Below are 20,142 nucleotides of genomic sequence, written 5' to 3' on the forward strand. Positions count from 1 at the left end.
CATTGAGGGTTTTTTGCATATGTCTTTAGTTAAATATTTGTTTGGTTCTACAGTTCAAACTATTTTTGTCCCTTTAATGAAAATGTTTGCATATAGTTACTGCAAATCAAGGAAATGTGTGTGGCAAAAATCAAGCAGAGTGCTTATGAATGATTAGCAGAGAACTGAATATGTTATGAAAGGTCATAATAATCCCCCCAATCATTTTTTATATCAAAGTACACACTGATCACCAGAAAGATGGAATAAAAAAAATGCTTTGCATTAAGAAGCAATTAAGCACAAAGTTTTGGGCACATCTGCAATTCTGTCAGTGCTGAGCCTATGAATCGTAGGATGTTACAGAGGTGAAAAAGACTATCAAGACATTTCTATTTTATCACTATCATCCCAGTGAAACATCTTCCCACCAGGGACACTGTTTGGAAAGACAGTGATTGAATTTCCTTTTCAAATAAGATACTTTCCAGGTCTAGTCCAACAATTCTATGTCAGAAATGGATCAGGTCCTTCTGTGGCCATGTTAGAGAAGTGTGTGTTTTTGTTTTGCTTTTAATAAATAAACTCTTGATTTAAAACAGCACAGAGAGCATTATATAGCTACTTTTAACTTATTCCAACCTGAAATAAACCAAGTATTTGCTAGTTCACAGAGAAAATTCTTAAGTGTGCTTTGCTTCCATCTGCTGCTTTTCTTCTAGGTTAGATAACTGCTCCCTAACCTGTCAGGTATTCCAGCCAAATGAATTCCAGAAAATGCAAAAGAAGTCTGCCAGCTTCCTTGAACCTCAATCTTAAGCATCCTTTAGGCTTAAATAGCATGTTACTCAAATAAGGGTGGATTTACTTTTTAAAACAAAATCACATTTTTAAGTAGTTTGATATACCATACAGGAAAAGGTCAAGGGAGTCATATGTTTACGTAAAATTTTATCAATTACCTTAATTTTCCTGGTGAAAGATAAGGTAGTTACTAATTTTTTGTGGTAAATTATATGAAACATTGTAGTTATAGAACCAGAGTCAGAAAAATAAAATGGGCCACAAGAAAATAAGTACAATGCTTACATGTATCATACATTTTTGCTTACTTGTTGAAGAAGTTTAAGCAGTCATTTATTCAATAAATATCACCGCATGTCATGCAATGGTCTGGTCACTCAGACAGAGGAGTGAGAAGGGTAAAAGGATTAAGACAATCTTAACGAAACAGCAAAAATATAAGGCAATAAGTACTTGAGAGAAATTAATGTAGTCAATAAGTGCAGACAGATTCTGTCATTTATTGGGGAAATTAGGTACTTGAGCTGGCCCTCAAAGGACTTGGATGGTTGTAAAAAACACATTCTAGGCAAAGAGAAGTGTATAAACAAAGACATGGAGATTGTAGAAGTAAAAACTGCTCAGGCCTGAGCTTAGTGGAGATACTGAATTAATGAGAATAATGAGACAATTCTCAAAAGGTAGGTTAAGACCAGAATATAGAAAGCTCTGAATGCCAGAGTGAGTATCTGGTAGTTGACAGTATAGCCAATGACAATTCTCTGAAATTGTGTGAACTATAGGATAGAGTGGTGAAGCCATCCCCCTATATGGGGGTAAGAAAGTACATTAGATATTGTTACTCTAGTCCTGGTGAAAATATAAGAAGGACTGTAGTATTATATTGGGAGTGAAGAGCAACCCAGGCAAAACACTACCTGTGTATAGAAGAAAAAGTGCCAAGGATAGCTTCTACTTGAGTATCTGGGAAGATGGTATTAACATTTTTCAAGAAAAAGGAAATTGGGAGTGAGATATGGTTTGAGGAAATAAAATGAGGAATGCCACCGACACAGTCCTAGAGCAGCTGACATTTGAGAATAAAGAAATAGCCTCCCCTCAACTCCTTCTGAGTTTCCATTTCATTGAACATTCTTAAGCATACTTTCTTCTCTTGTTTCTCACGACTTTTCCTCCTGTTTCTCTGAACACCCCATTTTTTGGTCCTTTGCTAGCAGTTGCTTCTCTTCTCTCAAGCCTTTCAAGCTGGGAGTTTCTCAGGGCTGCATCTTTTCTTCTCCATCTATACTCCCTTCTCGGGCACGCTTATACTTTAAAATTTAAACACTGCCTAAATGTTGATGATTATAAAATGTATATTTCCATCCCATTCCTCTCCTCTGACCTATCTACTAGACACCAGTATTTAATTCTTTTATGGGCACGTGAAACAGTCCAAAATAGAATTCATAAACCTTCCCCTCCAACTTGATTCATCTCTAGGCTTCCCTATCTCATATCACAGAACCATTACCCATACAAGTTCTTCAGACCAGAAAGCTAACGTGGGATTCCTCTTAAACACAGGAACACCTCCCTCCTTCTCACCTCTCCACAGAAAATCAACCCCACTCCTGTTCATTTTAACCTCATAACAAATTTCTCAAAGCCAACCATTTTCCCCATCTCTACTGATACTACAATACGAATAGTCAGCATTTATTTAGTTACTATGTATCTGACCCTTTGCTAATGATTTTTCATAAATTATTTCATTTGGAATCAGTAACTTAACTGAACAGAAAATTCAGAATTCAAACTCAGGGCTGTCTGACTCCATACACTGAATTATCTCACCAATTACCTAACTTATCAAATCCTCTCCCCTTCCTAGAAATTCTATAATATTCTCGTAGCATCTCTCTATATCCATGACATCAATCACTGTTGATACTGCAGCCTGAAAAATGTAAGTATGAAGAAAGTAAGAGATTTCTTTTAATTTCAGACAAAAACTATTAACCAGTTTATAAAATTAAAAGTTATATATGGATATGGTAGAATTATAAGCATAGAAGTTCCTTTCCTTCAATGTAATTCAGATAAACTGTTCTTTGTATATCTGTGCAGAAAAATTTTAATATGTATAAAAAGAATATATGTAAATATACTTCACACTATATAACTCTTCTGCATAATACTTACATACTTAATAGTAGTTCTTGGAGAAATTTTCTTATCAGTATGTATATACAAATATATTTTTATAAAGTACAGTATTCTACTGTTTAAATATAGTATTTTGATTTATATAACTAGTTAATGGATATATGGATTGTTTCTAAATTTTTGTTGTTCCAAACAAGGCTGCAATGAGCATCTTCATAAATGCAGTTAGCAAATTACTTGAGAATGTCTGTAAGCAAAAGCTATGGCAACAGAGCTGTTGAGTCCAAGAACGTGTGCATTTCAAAATGAGACATTTTTTTCACCTATCAAAATGTTTTTTGAAAAGTTTGAAAACATCCAGTCTTAGAAGTAGTATGGGAAAACATATGTGGAAGCAACAGGGCAGAATTGAGTAAAACAAACTTCCTCCGTATGTCAGCCCCTGGGTATCCGTCAACCCACTTCTCTCATGTTGCCTCTCTGAGCCCTGAATTTGTGTAAGTGTGTGTGTATTTATTTCTAAACAAGTTTGTTAGTTTTAATTCTTACCCTATATGGACTCGTACATATTTTGTATATTGAAAATAAGGTGTTATATATATATATATATATATATATATATATATATATTTTTTTTTTCCTAATCTATTCTGCTGTTTTGTCTCCTCAGGTAGATCTTTCCTTTTTAAGTAGCTCAAAATATTTTTCCTTGGTCTATACACATCACTGAAACTGGATTACTTTTACCTGCACAGTTAGAGTATTTTGAAATTTAGAGAGACTTACAGTTGCTTTGGCACATTTTACAGATGTGGGGATTGAGGTTGGGGGGCCTAAGGAACTGCTCTTCTGCATTCAAGACCGATGCAGGTCTGCACTCTGGCTGTGCAGATGCTGGGGTGCCACCCCGTCAACCTGCAGCAAAACCAGGGACCTGTTTGTGAAAAGATTTTCCCTTTCATTTACGTTTTGCATCCATATGATGCCTTTCTAACTAGCTGATCATTTGCATATTTGTTCTTGCATTGTATACACGTCCTTCTCTGGGTGTCCTGGTGATCTGGTTATGTCTATCTCTGGATATCCTCTGGTATTTGATGAACATATACTTTACTACATCTAAGTAAAAAACACTCAATGCTAAGACTACTGATTTTAGATTTATAACAGTCATCAAATTTCATTGTATTTTTATGTGAAACCCTTCCCTTGTTCCCACCTATTGAAGTTCAATATCCCCAAAATGAGTTTTGGCACGCTCCATGCTCCATCCCCTATAAAGGACATCAAGAGTAATTTTTAACTCAATGACATTTATTTACTGAATTACTTCTAAGTATGGTTTAGAAGGTGAAATTATAGATGCCCTGGTATGCAGCATGAAAGCACTGATATCATTATTTTAAGAATCTAGTGATTTTTCAAGGATCTATTAAGAAGACAGTATTTTTAACCCCTGTGGATTAAAAAAAATTACTTCTCTCACATTTTCCAATCCAAAGGATGTTAAAATTTATGATTTAATTATACATATACACGCACATATATATACATTATATATATATACATACACACACCCACTTACATACGTATACATAGACACTAGTCTCTCTAAATTACACATTTTCTTTAGATAGAAGACATATACACAAAGTATGTGTGCCTCATTCTTTTCAAGCTAATATATTTCTGCTATGTTCAATCGTATCAGCCAACTGCGTCTGACTACTTTGAGTAATCCGAATGCTTTGGAAATTCACTATTTTTATATATCTGGGGCAACAGATACAACTCTCGAGAGATCTTAAAAATAAAAATGATAGCAATGCAAAATTGTCCCATTCTCTGGCAGTGCAAAGAGACAGAGACAAAACAATTTGATAGCCAACAGTTTAGGGATTATTATGCATGCTTTAGAAGACAGCTATATTTTTTAGACAGAATGGTGAGTAGCAAGTTGGGTAAATGTTTGGTGGATGTATCTAAACGACATAATAGAAAGTTTTTCTTGAGAAAAAACATCTTACTTATCATTGAGTAATTTCTTTAGTATGAACAGCTTACTCAGAGATAAGTGAATTTTTAAAGCAGATTTTCCTATAATGCAAAATATCTCTTCTTTAGGATATCTTTGGATAGGTTTCCGCAATGTCTGTATGTTTAAAACCAAGGCCACAATCTTTGATTTCTTTGATTTACTGACTGAGCCAACAATGATAGAACTCAGTATGATAGATTCATATTTGATTATGGGATAGCTGCTCAAATTTTCCTGTCTTATGAGATTATCTATAACTATAAAAATGATGAGCAGTTATCTTTTCCAAATATCAACAGACTTGTAGATGTAATTAGAAAATAATTCTGAATAGAAATGCTAATCCATCCCAAGAACAGTTTTCTGAATTACAGATTATTTCTGTTTGGTTTCCATCCAAATTTTCTCTAGTTAGAAAAAAATATTTACAAAGCTAGTCTTTGAAATTTAAATAATCTAATGTAAGCTTTCCTAAAGTATGATACACTAAATAACAAACTAGCTACATGCTCTGTAAAAGTGATCCTTGGTAAAAGTAAAAAAGAAAAGTGAAATACCATAGCCTCTCTTTGAGATTTGCAGTGTACACAGCAACATTTTCTATTTTTACATCTAGTAGGATATTTAAGTTGGTTATTTATTATTACTGCTAATTATTTATTTAAATTTGACTGGTAAATCCTTCTAACAAGTGATTGAGCTTCCCTCTACTAACCTGTAACAACCCACTTAGTTTAGTTGTATTAAAACCAGTGATCTATACATATCCTCATTTGGATTCTGGAATATCCTGCAACAACCCACTTAGTTTAGTTGTATTAAAACCAGTGATCTATACATATCCTCATTTGGATTCTGGAACATCCTGAAGTTTATTTTAATTGGGTTGGGGTATATGCAGCACTGGGTCAGTCCACATATGAAGGAATCCATAGTCCTAAGGTCCTAGCCTAGCCATTGGGTAACAAGAAATCCCTCCTTTGCAATTTTTGGATCTGGGTTTTTTTGTCCCTTTTCATTTAATGCAGAAACACTAGGCTGCAGAGACACATGATTAAAAATGTGGTATTATATAGTCATTGTTTTAAGGATATTCCTGATTGCTTTGATCAAGTTTTGTTTCTTTAAATTTCCTCAACGATTCCTGAGTTTTCCTTCAGTGAAAACAAACGTCTTCTGTGATTATTTGTAATTTCCTACCAATGGTAATAAGTCACAATTACCACTGTCCATGTTAATTGGAGGGACAAACTTCTGTGTAGAAAACTGAAGGCAGATCATCAGGCCAAGGACCCTATGAGATTTGGGAACAGCCTATTAACTTACCCAGAATTTTACATTCACATGGTCTGTCTCTCTAAGAATCCACCGTAACAAAGAGTAAGAAATAAAAGAATGTTTTTTTCAGGGTCATGTAAAATGGTACAAACCAAACCACTTGTATTGACTGCTGACCAATCTGGATAAAAGAAAAGCTCGAAATGACAGGGTAATAAATCTTCTATTTGTCTTTCTACACTTCAGTATGTCAGTAAAGAACCTTTCATGACATTGTTGTTTCTCTGATCATGCACTTGCCTGTTACGAATTGTGTTAACTTAAGAATTATGCAATATGAGACCACTTTAAGGTTATAAATCTTGGTTACACAAAGCACACTTACAGAACTGGTAAAATTTACATGATAATTTAAAAATTTTTTTGAGCTTCTGTTAAAATATGAGAGTGCTAACTACTCAGGAAAAGGCACACTTATTTTCCCATAGTTATTACAGAGTCCTAGGACAATATAATACATCAGGTAGATTTCAATACCATCTGAAGTATGTGTATTAAGAAAATTATTTTTACTAGAAACAATCCAGATACATGCAAGTCTTTCATAGTTACAAAAATAAATTATTAAGCAAGCAATATGGTTTATTTTGAGTTTTAGCCAAAACATTATTTTCAGAGAAAATGCAAAAAATTATTGTAAAATGCCATTTTGAGATCTGTAACTACCTGGAACTAGAAAATCTTCACTACAAGAATGATCTCAAAATAAGTAGAATTCCTATTAACTTAAATGCAAGTTTTATAGTTAGAAAACATATATTAGTTTGATACAATTCCCCTATTAGAAAAAAATACCTTAGTTTTTAGATTCCTCTTCTATTCAAATGAATATGCTGTAGTTTCCATTTGCAGGATAAGTTAAAAATGACTCACAATACTGTAAGCTTTATATTTACTGCTTCTAAACAAAGTTATACCATACTATCTGTATAATTAAATCATCCAGAATTATTTCTGCTTCCAGCATTATTTTGAATTATATAATTACAAAAGACTCATAATCTCTTATCCAAAAATCTATTAATCATGTCATAATTTGGTATGTGGCCAAAGCTATTCATTTCCTAGAATTTTAAAGGATTAAATTAAGTTCAAATTATAGTGTATGAATGGGATCTAAGAATTAACCAAGGATTTTGTGTGGTTCCAAGGTGTTTTGTTTGTCTTTAAAATTCACTTGAATAAGTATAAACCACTTGTTAATACTGCACAGAAAAGTTAACTCTATAAAAGCTTCATGAAGGACCAAATTCTGTGTAATAGATAAAACAACACTCCTTTATTTGCTCCTCTATTGGCCTCCAATAACGAAAACAAGAAGTTGTAGAAGTTCACATAAAGGCAGAAAGGTCAAGTTCAGCCAGAAAATATATGGCATATCATTAAACATAAGAGGCTATGTTATTTTTCAAATCAGTGTTCTCTGCTTAGGACAGCTTAAATGAGTAAATACAGACTTATAATGCCAGGAAACAGATGGGTCATGTTTTGCTCTCCCAGGAAAGACCCTAAGGCCATATCTATATCAAAATGTGGCATATGATTATTTCAATGGTTAACTCAAGCCAGAGCAAAGCAACCACATTGTTTTTGTCCTGTTTTTGCCAACTTTCTAGTCTCAATGAAATAAACACTAGCATTGTTTAATAAAGGCTGTATTATATCTACTTAGAAATCAGCGTTAACAATTATATGACGGGAGATTTTCTGAGTATATCTATAATTTTCCCTGTCAAGCTGAGAGCAATTTTCCCACTGTTTACACAAAACCACCAAAACATAAATGCTAGAAATCACACAGGCTGATACAAATGCAGTAAACAGTTTGAGGCATACGCCATATTCTTAGTAAGCCTCCATTTAGCTAGTATTACCTTGGCTCAAGTGGTCAATGGCTTTTAGACAGTGTGAAAATCTGAAAATATACATATTTTAACTGATTCTCTAGTGATTCATCCATATTATTGAGGGAGGAGCAGAATTTCAGAGCTAGACCTTATGGATAGCCCATTGAATAATTCTGATTAAAGCCAACCCAGGGCTTAATATTAAGTCCATTTAGGTTTACCAAGTGTTTAAAAATATCAGTAGAATTTGAATGAAACTGCTCCTCTGACTTCAGAGGAGCATAGAAATCGACCCACAATTGCACCCATCTTGTTGCTATTCTTATTCGAGGAACACAGCTGATAAGAGTAAGAGATTGATGTGTTTCCTCTGCCCATGAATACTTTAATCACTGAAACTTATTAATAATCACAGCACTATTCCTTTTCTCTGTAATTATTTTGGACTGGTCTTCATTTTAACATGAAAGTGATATCTTAGGAGTAAGACAGGAGGGGAGAAATCAATAAAGGTCACATGGAGCCACTGGCTTTGATTTGTGCATGCCATTAGAATCTGTTATGCTGAGAACTCAATCATAAACGAAGAAGGAGAAAACAGCTTTAAGGAAAAGAACAGACATATTCATATAAAGAGAATAGAAAATGCAACATAACTGTATCTTCTACATAAGCTAACAAACAAACAAACACACCAACAAACAAAAGTTAAAAGTCATGGAGTAAGACTTGTTCAAGATGGCGGAGTAGAAGGACATGTGCTCACTCCCTCTTACAAGAGCACTGGAATCACAGCTAACTGCTGAACAATCATCAACAGGAAGACACTGGAATTCACCAAAAAGATAACCCACATCCAAAGACACAGGAGAAGCCACAATGAGATGGTAGGAGGGGCGCAATCACTATAAAATCAAATCCCATAACCGTTGGGTGGGTGACTCACAAACTGGAGAACAATTATACCACAGAAGTCCACCCACTGGACTGAAGGTTCTGAGCCCCACATCAGGCTTTCCTACCTGGGTGTCTGGCAACGGAAGAAGGAATTCCCAGAGAATCAGACTTTGAAAACTAGCGGAATTTGACTGCAGGACTTTGACAGGACTGGGGGAAACAGAGACTACACTCTTGGAGGGCACACACAAAGTAGTGTTCATATCAGTACCCAGGGAGAAGGAACAGTGACCCACAGGGGACTGAACCAGATCTATCTACCTGCTAGTGTTGGAGGTTCTCCTGCAGAGGCAGGGGGTGGCACTGGCAGGGGACAAGGACACTGGCAGCAGAAGTTCTGGGAAGTACTCCTTGGCATGAGCCCTCCCAGAGTCTGCGATTAGCCCCACCAAAGAGCCTGTAGCCTCCAGTGCTGGGTCACCTCAGGCCAAACAACCAACAGGGAGGGAACCCAGCCCCACCCATTAGCAGACAAGCGGATTAAAGTTTTACTGAGCTCTGCCTACCAGAGCAACACCCAGCTCTACAAACCACCAGTCCCTCCCATCAGGAAGCTTGCACAAGCCTCTTAGATACCCTCATCCACCAGAGGGCAGACAGCAGAAGCAAGAAGAACTACAATCCTGCAGCCTGTGGAACAAAAACCACATTAACAGAAAGATAGACAAAGTGAAAAGGCAGAGGACTCTGTACCAGATGAAGGAAGAAGATAGAACCCCAGAAAAACAATGAAATGAAGTGGAGATAGGCAATCTTCCAGAAAAAGAATTCAGAATAATAATAGTGAAGATGATCCAGGACCTCGGAAAAAGAATGGAGGCAAAGATCGAAAAGATGCAAGAAATGTTTAACAAAGACCTAGAAGAATTAAAGAAAAAACACTTAAAAGAATTAAAGAACAAACAAACAGAGATGAACAACACAATAACTGAAATGAAAAATACACCAGAAGGAATCAATAGCAGAATAACTGAGGCAGAAGAACGGATAAGTGACCTGGAAGACAGAATGGTGGAATTCACTGCTGCAGAACAGAATAAAGAAAAAAGAATGAAAAGAAATGAAGACAGCCTAAGAGACCTCTGGGACAACATTAAATGCACCAACATTCACATTATAGGGGTCCCAGAAGGGGAAGAGAGAGAGAGAAAGGACCCGAGAAAATATTTGAAGAGATTATCATTGAAAATTTCCCTAACATGGGAAAGGAAATAGCCACCCAATTCCAGGAAGTGCAAAGAGTCCCATACAGGATAAACCCAAGGAGAAACATGCCAAGACACACATTAATCAAACTGACAAAAATTAAACACAAAGAAAAATTATTAAAAGCAACAAGGGAAAAATGACAAATAACATACAAGGGAACTCACATAAGGTTAACAGCTGACTTCTCAGCAGAAACTCTACAAGCCAGAAGGGAGTGGCATGTATATTTAAAGTGATGAAAATGAAGAACGTACAAACAAGATTATTCTAACTGGCAAGGATCTCACTCAGATTCGATGGAGAAATCAAAAGCTTTACAGACAAGCAAAAGCTAAGAGATTACAGCACCACCAAACCAGCTCTACAACAAATGCTAAAGGAACTTGTCTAAGTGGAAAACACAAGAGAAGAAAAGGACCTACAAAAACAAACCCAAAACAATTACGAAAATGGTATTAGGAATACATATATTGATAATTACCTTAAATGCTCCAACCAAAAGACACAGGCTCACTGAACAGATACAAAAACAAGACCTGTATATATGCTGTGTACAAGAGAACCACTTCAGACCTAGGGACACATACAGACTGAAAGTGAGGGGACGGAAAAAGATATTCCATGAAAATAGAGATCAAAAGAAAGCTGGGGGGTTTCCCTGGTGGCGCAGTGGTTATGAGTCTGCCTGCCGATGCAGGGGACACGGGCTCGTGTCCCGGTCTGGAAGATCCCACATGCCACGGAGCGGCTAGTCCCGTACGCCATGGCCGTTGAGCCTGCACGTCCAGAACTTGTGCTCCGCAATGGGAGAGGCCACAACAGTGAGAGGCCCACATACCACAAAAAACAAAAAAACAACAACAAAAAAAGAAAGCTGGAGTAGCAATACTCATATCAGATAAAATAGACTTTAAAATCAAGAATGTTACAAGAGACAAGGAAGGACACTACATAATGATCAAGGGATCAATCCAAGAAGAAGATATAACAATTATAAATATATATGCACCCAACATAGGAGCACCTCAATACATAAGGCAAATGCTAACAGCTATAAAAGAGGAAAACGACAGTAACACTATAATAGTGGGGGACTTTAACACTTCACTTACACCAATGGACAGATGATCCAGACAAAATTAGTAAGGAAACACAAGTTTTAAATGACACAATAGACCAGATACATTTAATTGACATTTATAGGACATTCCATCCCAAAAGAGAAGATTACACTTTCTTCTCAAGTGCAGAAGGAACATGCTCCAGGATAGATCATATCTTGGGTCACAAAATAAGCCTTGGTAAACTTAAGAAAATTGAAATCATAGCAAGCATCTTTTTTGACCACAACGCTATGAGATTAGAAATCAATTACAGGGAAAAAAATGTAAAAAACAAATACACATGGAGGTTAAACAATACGTTACGAAACAACCAAGAGATCACTGAAGAAATCAAAGAGGAGATCAAAAAATACCTAGAGACAAATGACAACAAAAACATGATGATCCAAAACCTATGGGATGCAGCAAAAGCAGTTCTAAGAGCGAAGTTTATAACAATACAATCTTACCTCAGGAAGCAAGAAAAATCTCAAATAAACAATCTAATCTTGCACCTAAAGGAACTAGGGAAAGAAGAACAAACAAAACCCAAAGTCAGTAAAAGGAAAGAAATCATAAAGATCAGAGCAGAAATAAATGAAATAGAAACAAAGAAAACAATAGCAAAGATCAATAAAACTAAAAGCTGGTTCTTTGAGAAGATAAACAAAATTGATAAACTTTTAGCCAGACTCATCAAGAAAAAGAGGGAGAGGACTCAAATCAGTAAAATTAGAAATGAAAAAGGAGACATTACAACAGACACTGCAGAAATACAAAGCATCCTAAGAGACTACTACAAGCAACTCTGTGCCAATAAAACGGACAACCTGGAAGAAATGGACAAATTCTTTGAAAGGTATAAACTTCCAAGACTGAACCAGGGAGAAACACAAAATATGAACAGACCAATCACAAGCAATGAAATTGACTGTAATTAAAAATCTTCCAACAAACAAAAGTCCAGGACCAGATGGCTTCACAGGTGAATTCTATCAAACATTCAGAGAAGAGCTAACATCCATCCTTCTCAAACTCTTCCAAAAATTGCAGAGGAATAAACACTCCCAAACTCATTCTACAAGGCCACCATCACACTGATACCAACACCAAACAAAGATACCACAAAAAAAGAAAACTACAGACCAATATCACTGATGAGTATAGATGCAAAAATCCTCAACAAATACTAGCAGACAGAATCCAACAAGACAAATAAAGGATCATACACCATGATCAAGTGGGATTTATCCCAGGGATGCAAGCATTCTTCAATATATGCAAATCAATCAATGTGACACACCATATTAACAAATTGAAGGATAAAATCCATATGATCATCTCAATAGATGCAGAAAAAGCTTTTGACAAATTTCAACACCCATTTATATAAAAACTCTCCAGAAAATGGGCATAGAGGGAACCTACCTCAACATAATAAAGGCCATATATTACAAACCCACAGCAAATATCATTCTCAATGGTGAAAAACTGAAATCATTTCCTCTAAGATCAGGAACAAGACAAAGATGTCCACTTTGGCCACTATTATTCATCACAGTTTTGGAAGTCCTAGCTACAGCAATCAGAGAAGAAAAAGAAATAAAAGGAATACAAATTGGAAAAGAAGAAGGAAAACTGTCAGTGTTTGCCGATGATATGATATTATACACAGACAATCCTAAAGAAGCCACCAGAAAACTACTAGAGCTAATCAATGAAACTGGAAAAGTTGCAGGATACAAAGTTAATGTACAGAAATTTCTTGCATTCCTATACACTAACAACGAAAGGTCAGAAAGAGAAATTAAGGAAACAATCCCATTCACCACTGCAACAAAAAGAATAAAATACCTAGGAATAAACCTACCTAAGGAGGTAAAAGTCCTGTACTCAGAAAACTATAAGACACTGATGAAGGAAATCAAAGATGACACAAACAGATGGAGAGAATACCATGTTCTTGGATTGGAAGAATCAATATTGTGAAAATGACTATACTACCAAACAAAGCAATCGACAGATTCAATGCAATTCCTATCAAATTACCAATGGCATTTTTTACGGAACTAGAACAAAAAATCTTAAAATTTGTATGGTGACATAAAATACCCCAATAAGCCAAAGCAATCTTGAGGGAAAAAAACAGAGCTGGAAGAATCAGACTCCCTGACTTCAGACTATACTACAAAGCTACAGTAATCAAGACGGTATGGTACTGGCACAAAAACAGAAAGATAGATCAATGGAACAGGATAGAAAGCCCAGAGATAAACCGACGCACCTATGGTCAACTAATCTATGACAAAGGAGGATATACAATAGAGAAAAGACAGTGTCTTCAATAAGTGGTGATGGGAAAACTAGACAGCTACATGTAAAAGAATGAAATTAGAACACTCCCTAACACCATACACAAAAATAAACTCAAAATGGATTAGAGACTTAAATGTAAGACTAGACACTATAAAACTCTTAGAGGAAAACTTAGGAAGAACACTCTTTGACATAAATCACAGCAAGATCCTTTTTGACCCACCTCCTAGAGTAATAGAAATAAATAAAAATGGGACCTAATGAAACTTAAAAGCTTTTGCATAGCAAAGGAAGCTATAAACAAGACGAACAGACAACCCTCTGAATGGGAGAAAATATTTGCAAAAGAATCAACGGACAAAGGATTAATCTCCAAAATATATAAACAGCTCATGAAGCTCAATATTAAAAAACCATACAACCCAATCACAAAATGGGCAGAAGACCTAAATAGACGTTTCTCCAAAGAAGACATACAGATGGCCAAGAGGCACATGAAAAGATGCTCAACATCACTAATTGTTAGAGAAATGCAAACCAAAATGACAATGAGGTATCACCTTACACCAGTTAGAATGGGCATCATCAGAAAATCTACAAACAACAAATGCTGGAGAGAGTGTGGAGAAAATGGAACCCTCTTACACTGTTGGTGGGAATGTACACTAATATAGCCAGTATGTAGAACAGTATGGTGGTTCCTTAAAAGACTACAAATGTAATTACTATATGAACCAGCAATCCCACTACTGGGCATATACCCAGAGAAAACCATAATTCAAAAAGACACATGCACCCCAATGTTCACTGAAGCACTATTTACAATAGCCAGGTCATGGAAGCAACCTAATGCCCATCGACAGACGAATGGATAAAGAAGATGTAGTACATATATACAATGGAGTATTACTCAGCCATAAAAAGGAATGATATTGGATCTTTTGTAGAGACATGGATGGACCTAGAGACTGTCATACAGACTAAAATAAGTCAGAAAGAGAAAAACAAATATCATATATTAACGCATATATGTGGAATCTAGAAAAATGGTACAGATGAACCAGTTTGCAAGGCAGAAATAGAGACACAGATGTAGAGAACAAACGTATGGACACCAAGGGGGGAAAGTGGGGTGGGAGGGTTGCTGGTGTTGGGATGAATTGGGAGATTGGGATTGACATATAGACACTAATGTGTATAAAATAGATAACTAATAAGAACCTGCTGTACAAAAAAATAAATTAAAAAAAATTTAATAAGAAGTTATGAAGTAAAAAAGAACATTTATTAGAACTATCCATTACTTTCCTTACTCACAAAGGCTCTTCTAGCTAGGTAGCAATGTATTGATAGTAACATAACAAAACCAATTCAAAGTAATTCAATACAACCTATTTAAAAATTACATACATGTAAATTGTGGTAAAATTGAAAAAAATTTTTTAGGCTAAGCACAGAAAACCAAAATCAATGTTTTCTATGATCTCCCCAGTTAATTTTGATTTTCCTTAAGATTTGATGAGAGGCCACAAAATAGACACATTTATTAATCCATTATAATAGTATTTGTCATGCAAATAGGATTTGCTAGCCTTATTTCCATATGCAGCAATGTTGGACAGCTTAGAGTTCTGGGTCATAAATTACAATAAAACCTGGATCTTCTGTTTTTTGCAATGACAAATTTTTTCTTTTTTTTTTTGCGGTACGCAGGCCTCTCACTGTTGTGGCCTCTCCCGTTGCGGAGCACAGGCTCTGGACACGCAGGCTCAGCGGCCATGGCTCACGGGCCCAGCTGCTCCGTGGCATGTGGGATCTTCCCGGACCGGGGCACGAACCCGTGTCCCCTGCATCGGCAGGCGGACTCTCAACCACTGCGCTACCAGGGAAGCCCCAAATTTTGTTTCTTATAGTTAACTAGGAGTTAACAATGTTTATCACTTAGAATATTTCTATTAATTAATAATGTTGGAAAAATATTGCATATCTATTCTAGTAGTTTTTTTTTCTTAGAGCAGAATTATTTCATTTAAGGAAAACATCTAGAATTTCATTAGCCAAGATGAACAAATGCAGAGTTTCTACAACTGATAGGGAGGAATAGGTGATCCTCCCCACACCCCTCCAAGGAGTACTTTCATTTCCTCAACCTAGTTTAAACCTTCAGTGCTGAATGAAGTGTCAACATAAAAATAGCTTGAAAACAATGGTGTTGTCTATTCTCCTTATTTCACTCTTATGGAAACAAAGACACAGAGGTATCTAATGAGGGAGTCCTAACCATCCCCCATGTCTCTTAACTTCCAAGCCGTGCCCTTCTCTATCACACTACAGTACTCTATTTTCCTCTTGTAGAATTGGGAAACATAAACCCTGAACATGAAAGAAATTCTTCATGATTAGTTTGGAATTCTCTTCTGTCTAAAAGTTGTTTACTCTGAAGTGTGAGATTTCCCTATATGGTTCACCAGCTAAAAGCTGTATGGATTGGGCTGAGTATTTCCTAATTCTGTAATCAGGGATTGATTTACATTGTTGACAAATGCATCCTTTAGAATCCCAATGTAAACTTTAAATGTTCAAAGTTGTGGAAAGAGTATAGTGCACTGAGAACTCAGATATGATGTTAATACGCAAACTTTGTTGGAGAGGAAAGGCATGAATAGTCATAAGAAAATAGATTTTAAATGTCTTGAATTTCTTGTTGGGCAATAATGAGGAGTCCGGCTAACCATAGTGTACTGTACAATGAAAACATTTCTTCCAGAATGTCCTTTAGGGTTATTTATGAATAGCTACCACTCGCCCCTCCATGCTCTGGCAGCCACCATTTTTTTCCCCAGTATTTTACACATTTTATCTTACTTATTCCTTAAAACAGTTTTATTGCGATTATGACCATAGACAGACAGGCAGGCTTTGAACCTGGGTATTTAATACTCTACCTCCATGATCTCTATTCTCTCTGCCTCCTAAACTTCAGACTGTGTGGCTACAGTACCCAGGACAATGCTGACATTAGTGAAACTCAATACTGAGAATGTACAGAGTGATTCTTACCTTAGACCAGTCACCCATTCGCCACACATAGCATTTGGAGTAATCCTCGCAGTCCTCAGCCTCCCTGGGTCTGGTGGAGAGGACACATTTCTTTCTGGGGTTAGTACACCTCACGGTCCGATGACGTACACCTTTGCCACACTTCACTGAACACTGGAAGATAACAGCGGAGAAGTGTGGATAAAGCTGGTGATTAAGAGATACAGACTGATGATCAAATTACGTTAGGAATTGGTTCTCATCATCTCTCACAAGCCTATCACCCACATAAAGGCCAGAATGAAGGAGAAGGAGAAGACCAGGCTACAGCCCAGCATCAGAGGCCAGGTGGAGCTTCGGTATAGTGCTGGGGTGAATGGGTTTCAGGAACACAGGACCATTACTACAGACAGTCCTGTAACACAGGGATTGTTTGTGAAAGACAAATAATAAACAATGATCAAAATGTAAAATGCTAAACCTGACTGACATCAATTTTTTGCATATAATTATATAAGGAAATTCATTTTATTTTTGCTAAGATTTAGTTTGTTTTAGCCTTAAATGTTTGTGAAAAATGACAATTTCTAAGAGAATATCATTTCTCAAAACTTTTCTTAAAGCTACAACAGAGAAAACATAGCAAAAACAAAACAGTTGCTTTACATAATTATACACCCCTAGAAATAATCATTCTCAATGGCTATATGGATTGAAAATATAATTCAGTTCAAAATAAGTTTAGTTCATTTCATGAATAATTGATGCTTGACTGACAGTGTGACATAACAGGTATGAAGCATGTAAGATATAACTGACCATACCGTTTACATTTATGCTCCCCATTATGGAATATGTATAAAGCTGCCCAGTTTTACAAAGTTATGCATCACTGATTATCTGGACACAGGAACCAAAATGGCATTGGGTGGGAGACGGGAGAGGGAGGGGGGATGAGAGATATAGCAAAACTTGACAAGCTAATTTATATCTGTGTCTAACAAAGGTCCAAAGAAAGAGCTGAAGGTATGCACTTAGCAAGAATGTAGTAGAGGAATAACCATGCAGATTCCAGTAGTTGTCTTCCTGAAAACTTAAGCATAGAACTCCTGACGTTTTAAATACAATAATATTTGCACAAATGCGTCATTGTCTCATAATTTATGGTTTGCATTTGAATATCCTGAGCCTTAAGGTGGACTACATGTGTGATTTGGCATTTTAAGATTTATGTTTTTATTTTTTGCAATCAAAACAAACCTTGATCCATAAACTCAATTTTTATATTAAATCAAGACAAAAGAGACATTTTTAAAATTGGTACATTGCATTGACCTATTACTTCTCCTACCTGGTGCCAAAAATCTGTATGGTAGGATATTTCTGATCTATTTCCTCCTGAAGAGTTTCTAGAAATGCTAGTTAGGCTGAAGGAAGTGTATTTCTGTTTCTCTGATGTTCACATGAGTCTTTTCTCCAGATTGTACTCATCCATTTTCATGTAAAATTGGACAATCTATTCATTCTCAAAAGTACTCATTACAAATGAGGAAGAATCTATGCCAGAGTGAGATATAGCTTCGAAAAGTAAGACAAGAGAAAGTCACACTATTTGCTAGTGTGTCTTTTTTGGGGGGGTTGGGTTAATTGAAGAATATTCCCAAACCTCATTATCTAAGCTACTTTATCCTCAATTTTCAAAAGAATGGCTACTTATTGCAGCCTAGCATTTTCTATTTGTCATTTTTATATCTTAGCTAATATTCTGAAATTAAGCATATTTTGCTCTGGGTGTGTGTGCACACGTCTTTGTGTATACATATGCGTATACAAGTGTGAGGGTGTTTATGTGTGTGTGTGTGCACGCACGCACACGCTCACCTAAAATGCTCCAGAGCAGCTAGTAAATATAAGTAATGACTGGTGTTATCATAAGAAGATATGTATCATGATAACAGAAAATAAGCATACAGTTTGGCATGGAACAAAGCTGCATGCTACATACTACATGCTAGTGGGTGTATGGTGCAGTGAGCCTGGCAGCATTGGGTTCAAATCCTAGCTCCAACACTAAGCAGGACTTTGGGTAAACTATTTAATTTCTCTGAGCTGTAGTATTTCACAAGGGTGAAACTTAACTTTTTTGCATTGCTGATTAAATATCAACAAGATACTAAATATGAAGTAAGAACAGAATCCCTGCTCACAGGAAATGACTGCTAAATGTTAATGTCCTTTCTTCTCCTTTCTCTTCTAATGCTCAGGAATATGAGTCAAATGTGTATTTTTTTTAACATCTTTACTGGAGTATAATTGCTTTACAATGGTGTGTTAGTTTCTGCTGTATAACAAAGTGAACCAGCTATACATATACATATATCCCCATATCTCCTCCCTCTTGCGTCTCCCTCCCACTCTCCCTATCCCACCCCTCTAGGTGGTCACAAAGCACCGAGCTGATCTCCCTGTGTTATGTGGCTGCTTCCCACTAGCTATCTATTTTACATTTGGTAGTGTATATAAGTCCATGCCACTCTCTCCAAATGTGTATTTTCATATGTGTCCACTAAAGAGTATACTCATGGTAAAGAAATAAAAAAGCTGGATTCTAAAATGTATATAATATATGCTCTTGATTATGTTACAATAGCCACAGAACAAAGAATAAATCTGTTTTTTCCTACTGTGAAAATTACTTATAATGAATGTATTCCTTTTATTACCAGAAAAACCAATAAATGGTGCTAAAACTGCCATGCAGAGAGACTCTGAACATGATAAAACATGACCTTATATAGGCTAAGAGTAAGAAAATCAGAGGGAAACGGAGAAGCATCAGGGTGGGTACTGCACCTCGGACCACACGCCCGCCTCCCACACGGTCATGCAGTCCTGGCCCTCGCAGCGCTGGGTGGAGGCCGGCTTGGGCCCGGCGCAGTCCCTCTCCTGGGCTCTCATCAGGGTTCCATTGCTCAGCTGCTTGGTACAGGCCACTTGTCTGCTCTGCATCCCTTTTCCACAAGTTCGTGAACATGGGGTCCATTCTGTCATGATCCATCTAAAAGTAAAGCAAGAGTCACTGAGACAGGTTAAAAGATATCTACTTACTACATATTTTGACATGGATAGAATTAGCAGAATGTTTACACAATAGATTTATACCTTTTTTTTTTTTTTTTTTTTTTACTAATATTTGAGGTTTCCCTAAGACACCCAGGCTTTCTATTGCTTCTCCACACTTCTCATCTCAGGGCCTTGCTCTTATTAGAATCTCAAAGGATGTATTAGACTCCGTCCCTGTCATGCTGCACGCTTTGCCTGCTGCTGCCCGTCAAGTCATATTGCCATACTGAGGTACCTAACA

At 36.4% G+C, this 20,142-nt stretch overlaps 1 protein-coding gene across 1 annotated transcript in view; it reads right to left on the minus strand.

The window, feature by feature from the left end:
* Positions 1-20,142, minus strand: part of ADAMTS19 (ADAM metallopeptidase with thrombospondin type 1 motif 19) — a gene marked incomplete at its 5' end in the record, with an annotated part of 286,853 nt that overhangs the window by 12,247 nt on the left and 254,464 nt on the right. The window contains 2 exons of the mRNA XM_082836295.1: positions 16,800-16,952; positions 19,632-19,836. Coding sequence (XP_082692421.1) covers positions 16,800-16,952; positions 19,632-19,836 — 358 coding nt within the window. The remainder of the gene's footprint in view (positions 1-16,799; positions 16,953-19,631; positions 19,837-20,142) is intronic.

The sequence above is a fragment of the Leucopleurus acutus genome (assembly GCF_964270905.1).
Source record: "Leucopleurus acutus genome assembly, chromosome: 3".
Lineage (NCBI taxonomy): Eukaryota > Metazoa > Chordata > Mammalia > Artiodactyla > Delphinidae > Leucopleurus > Leucopleurus acutus.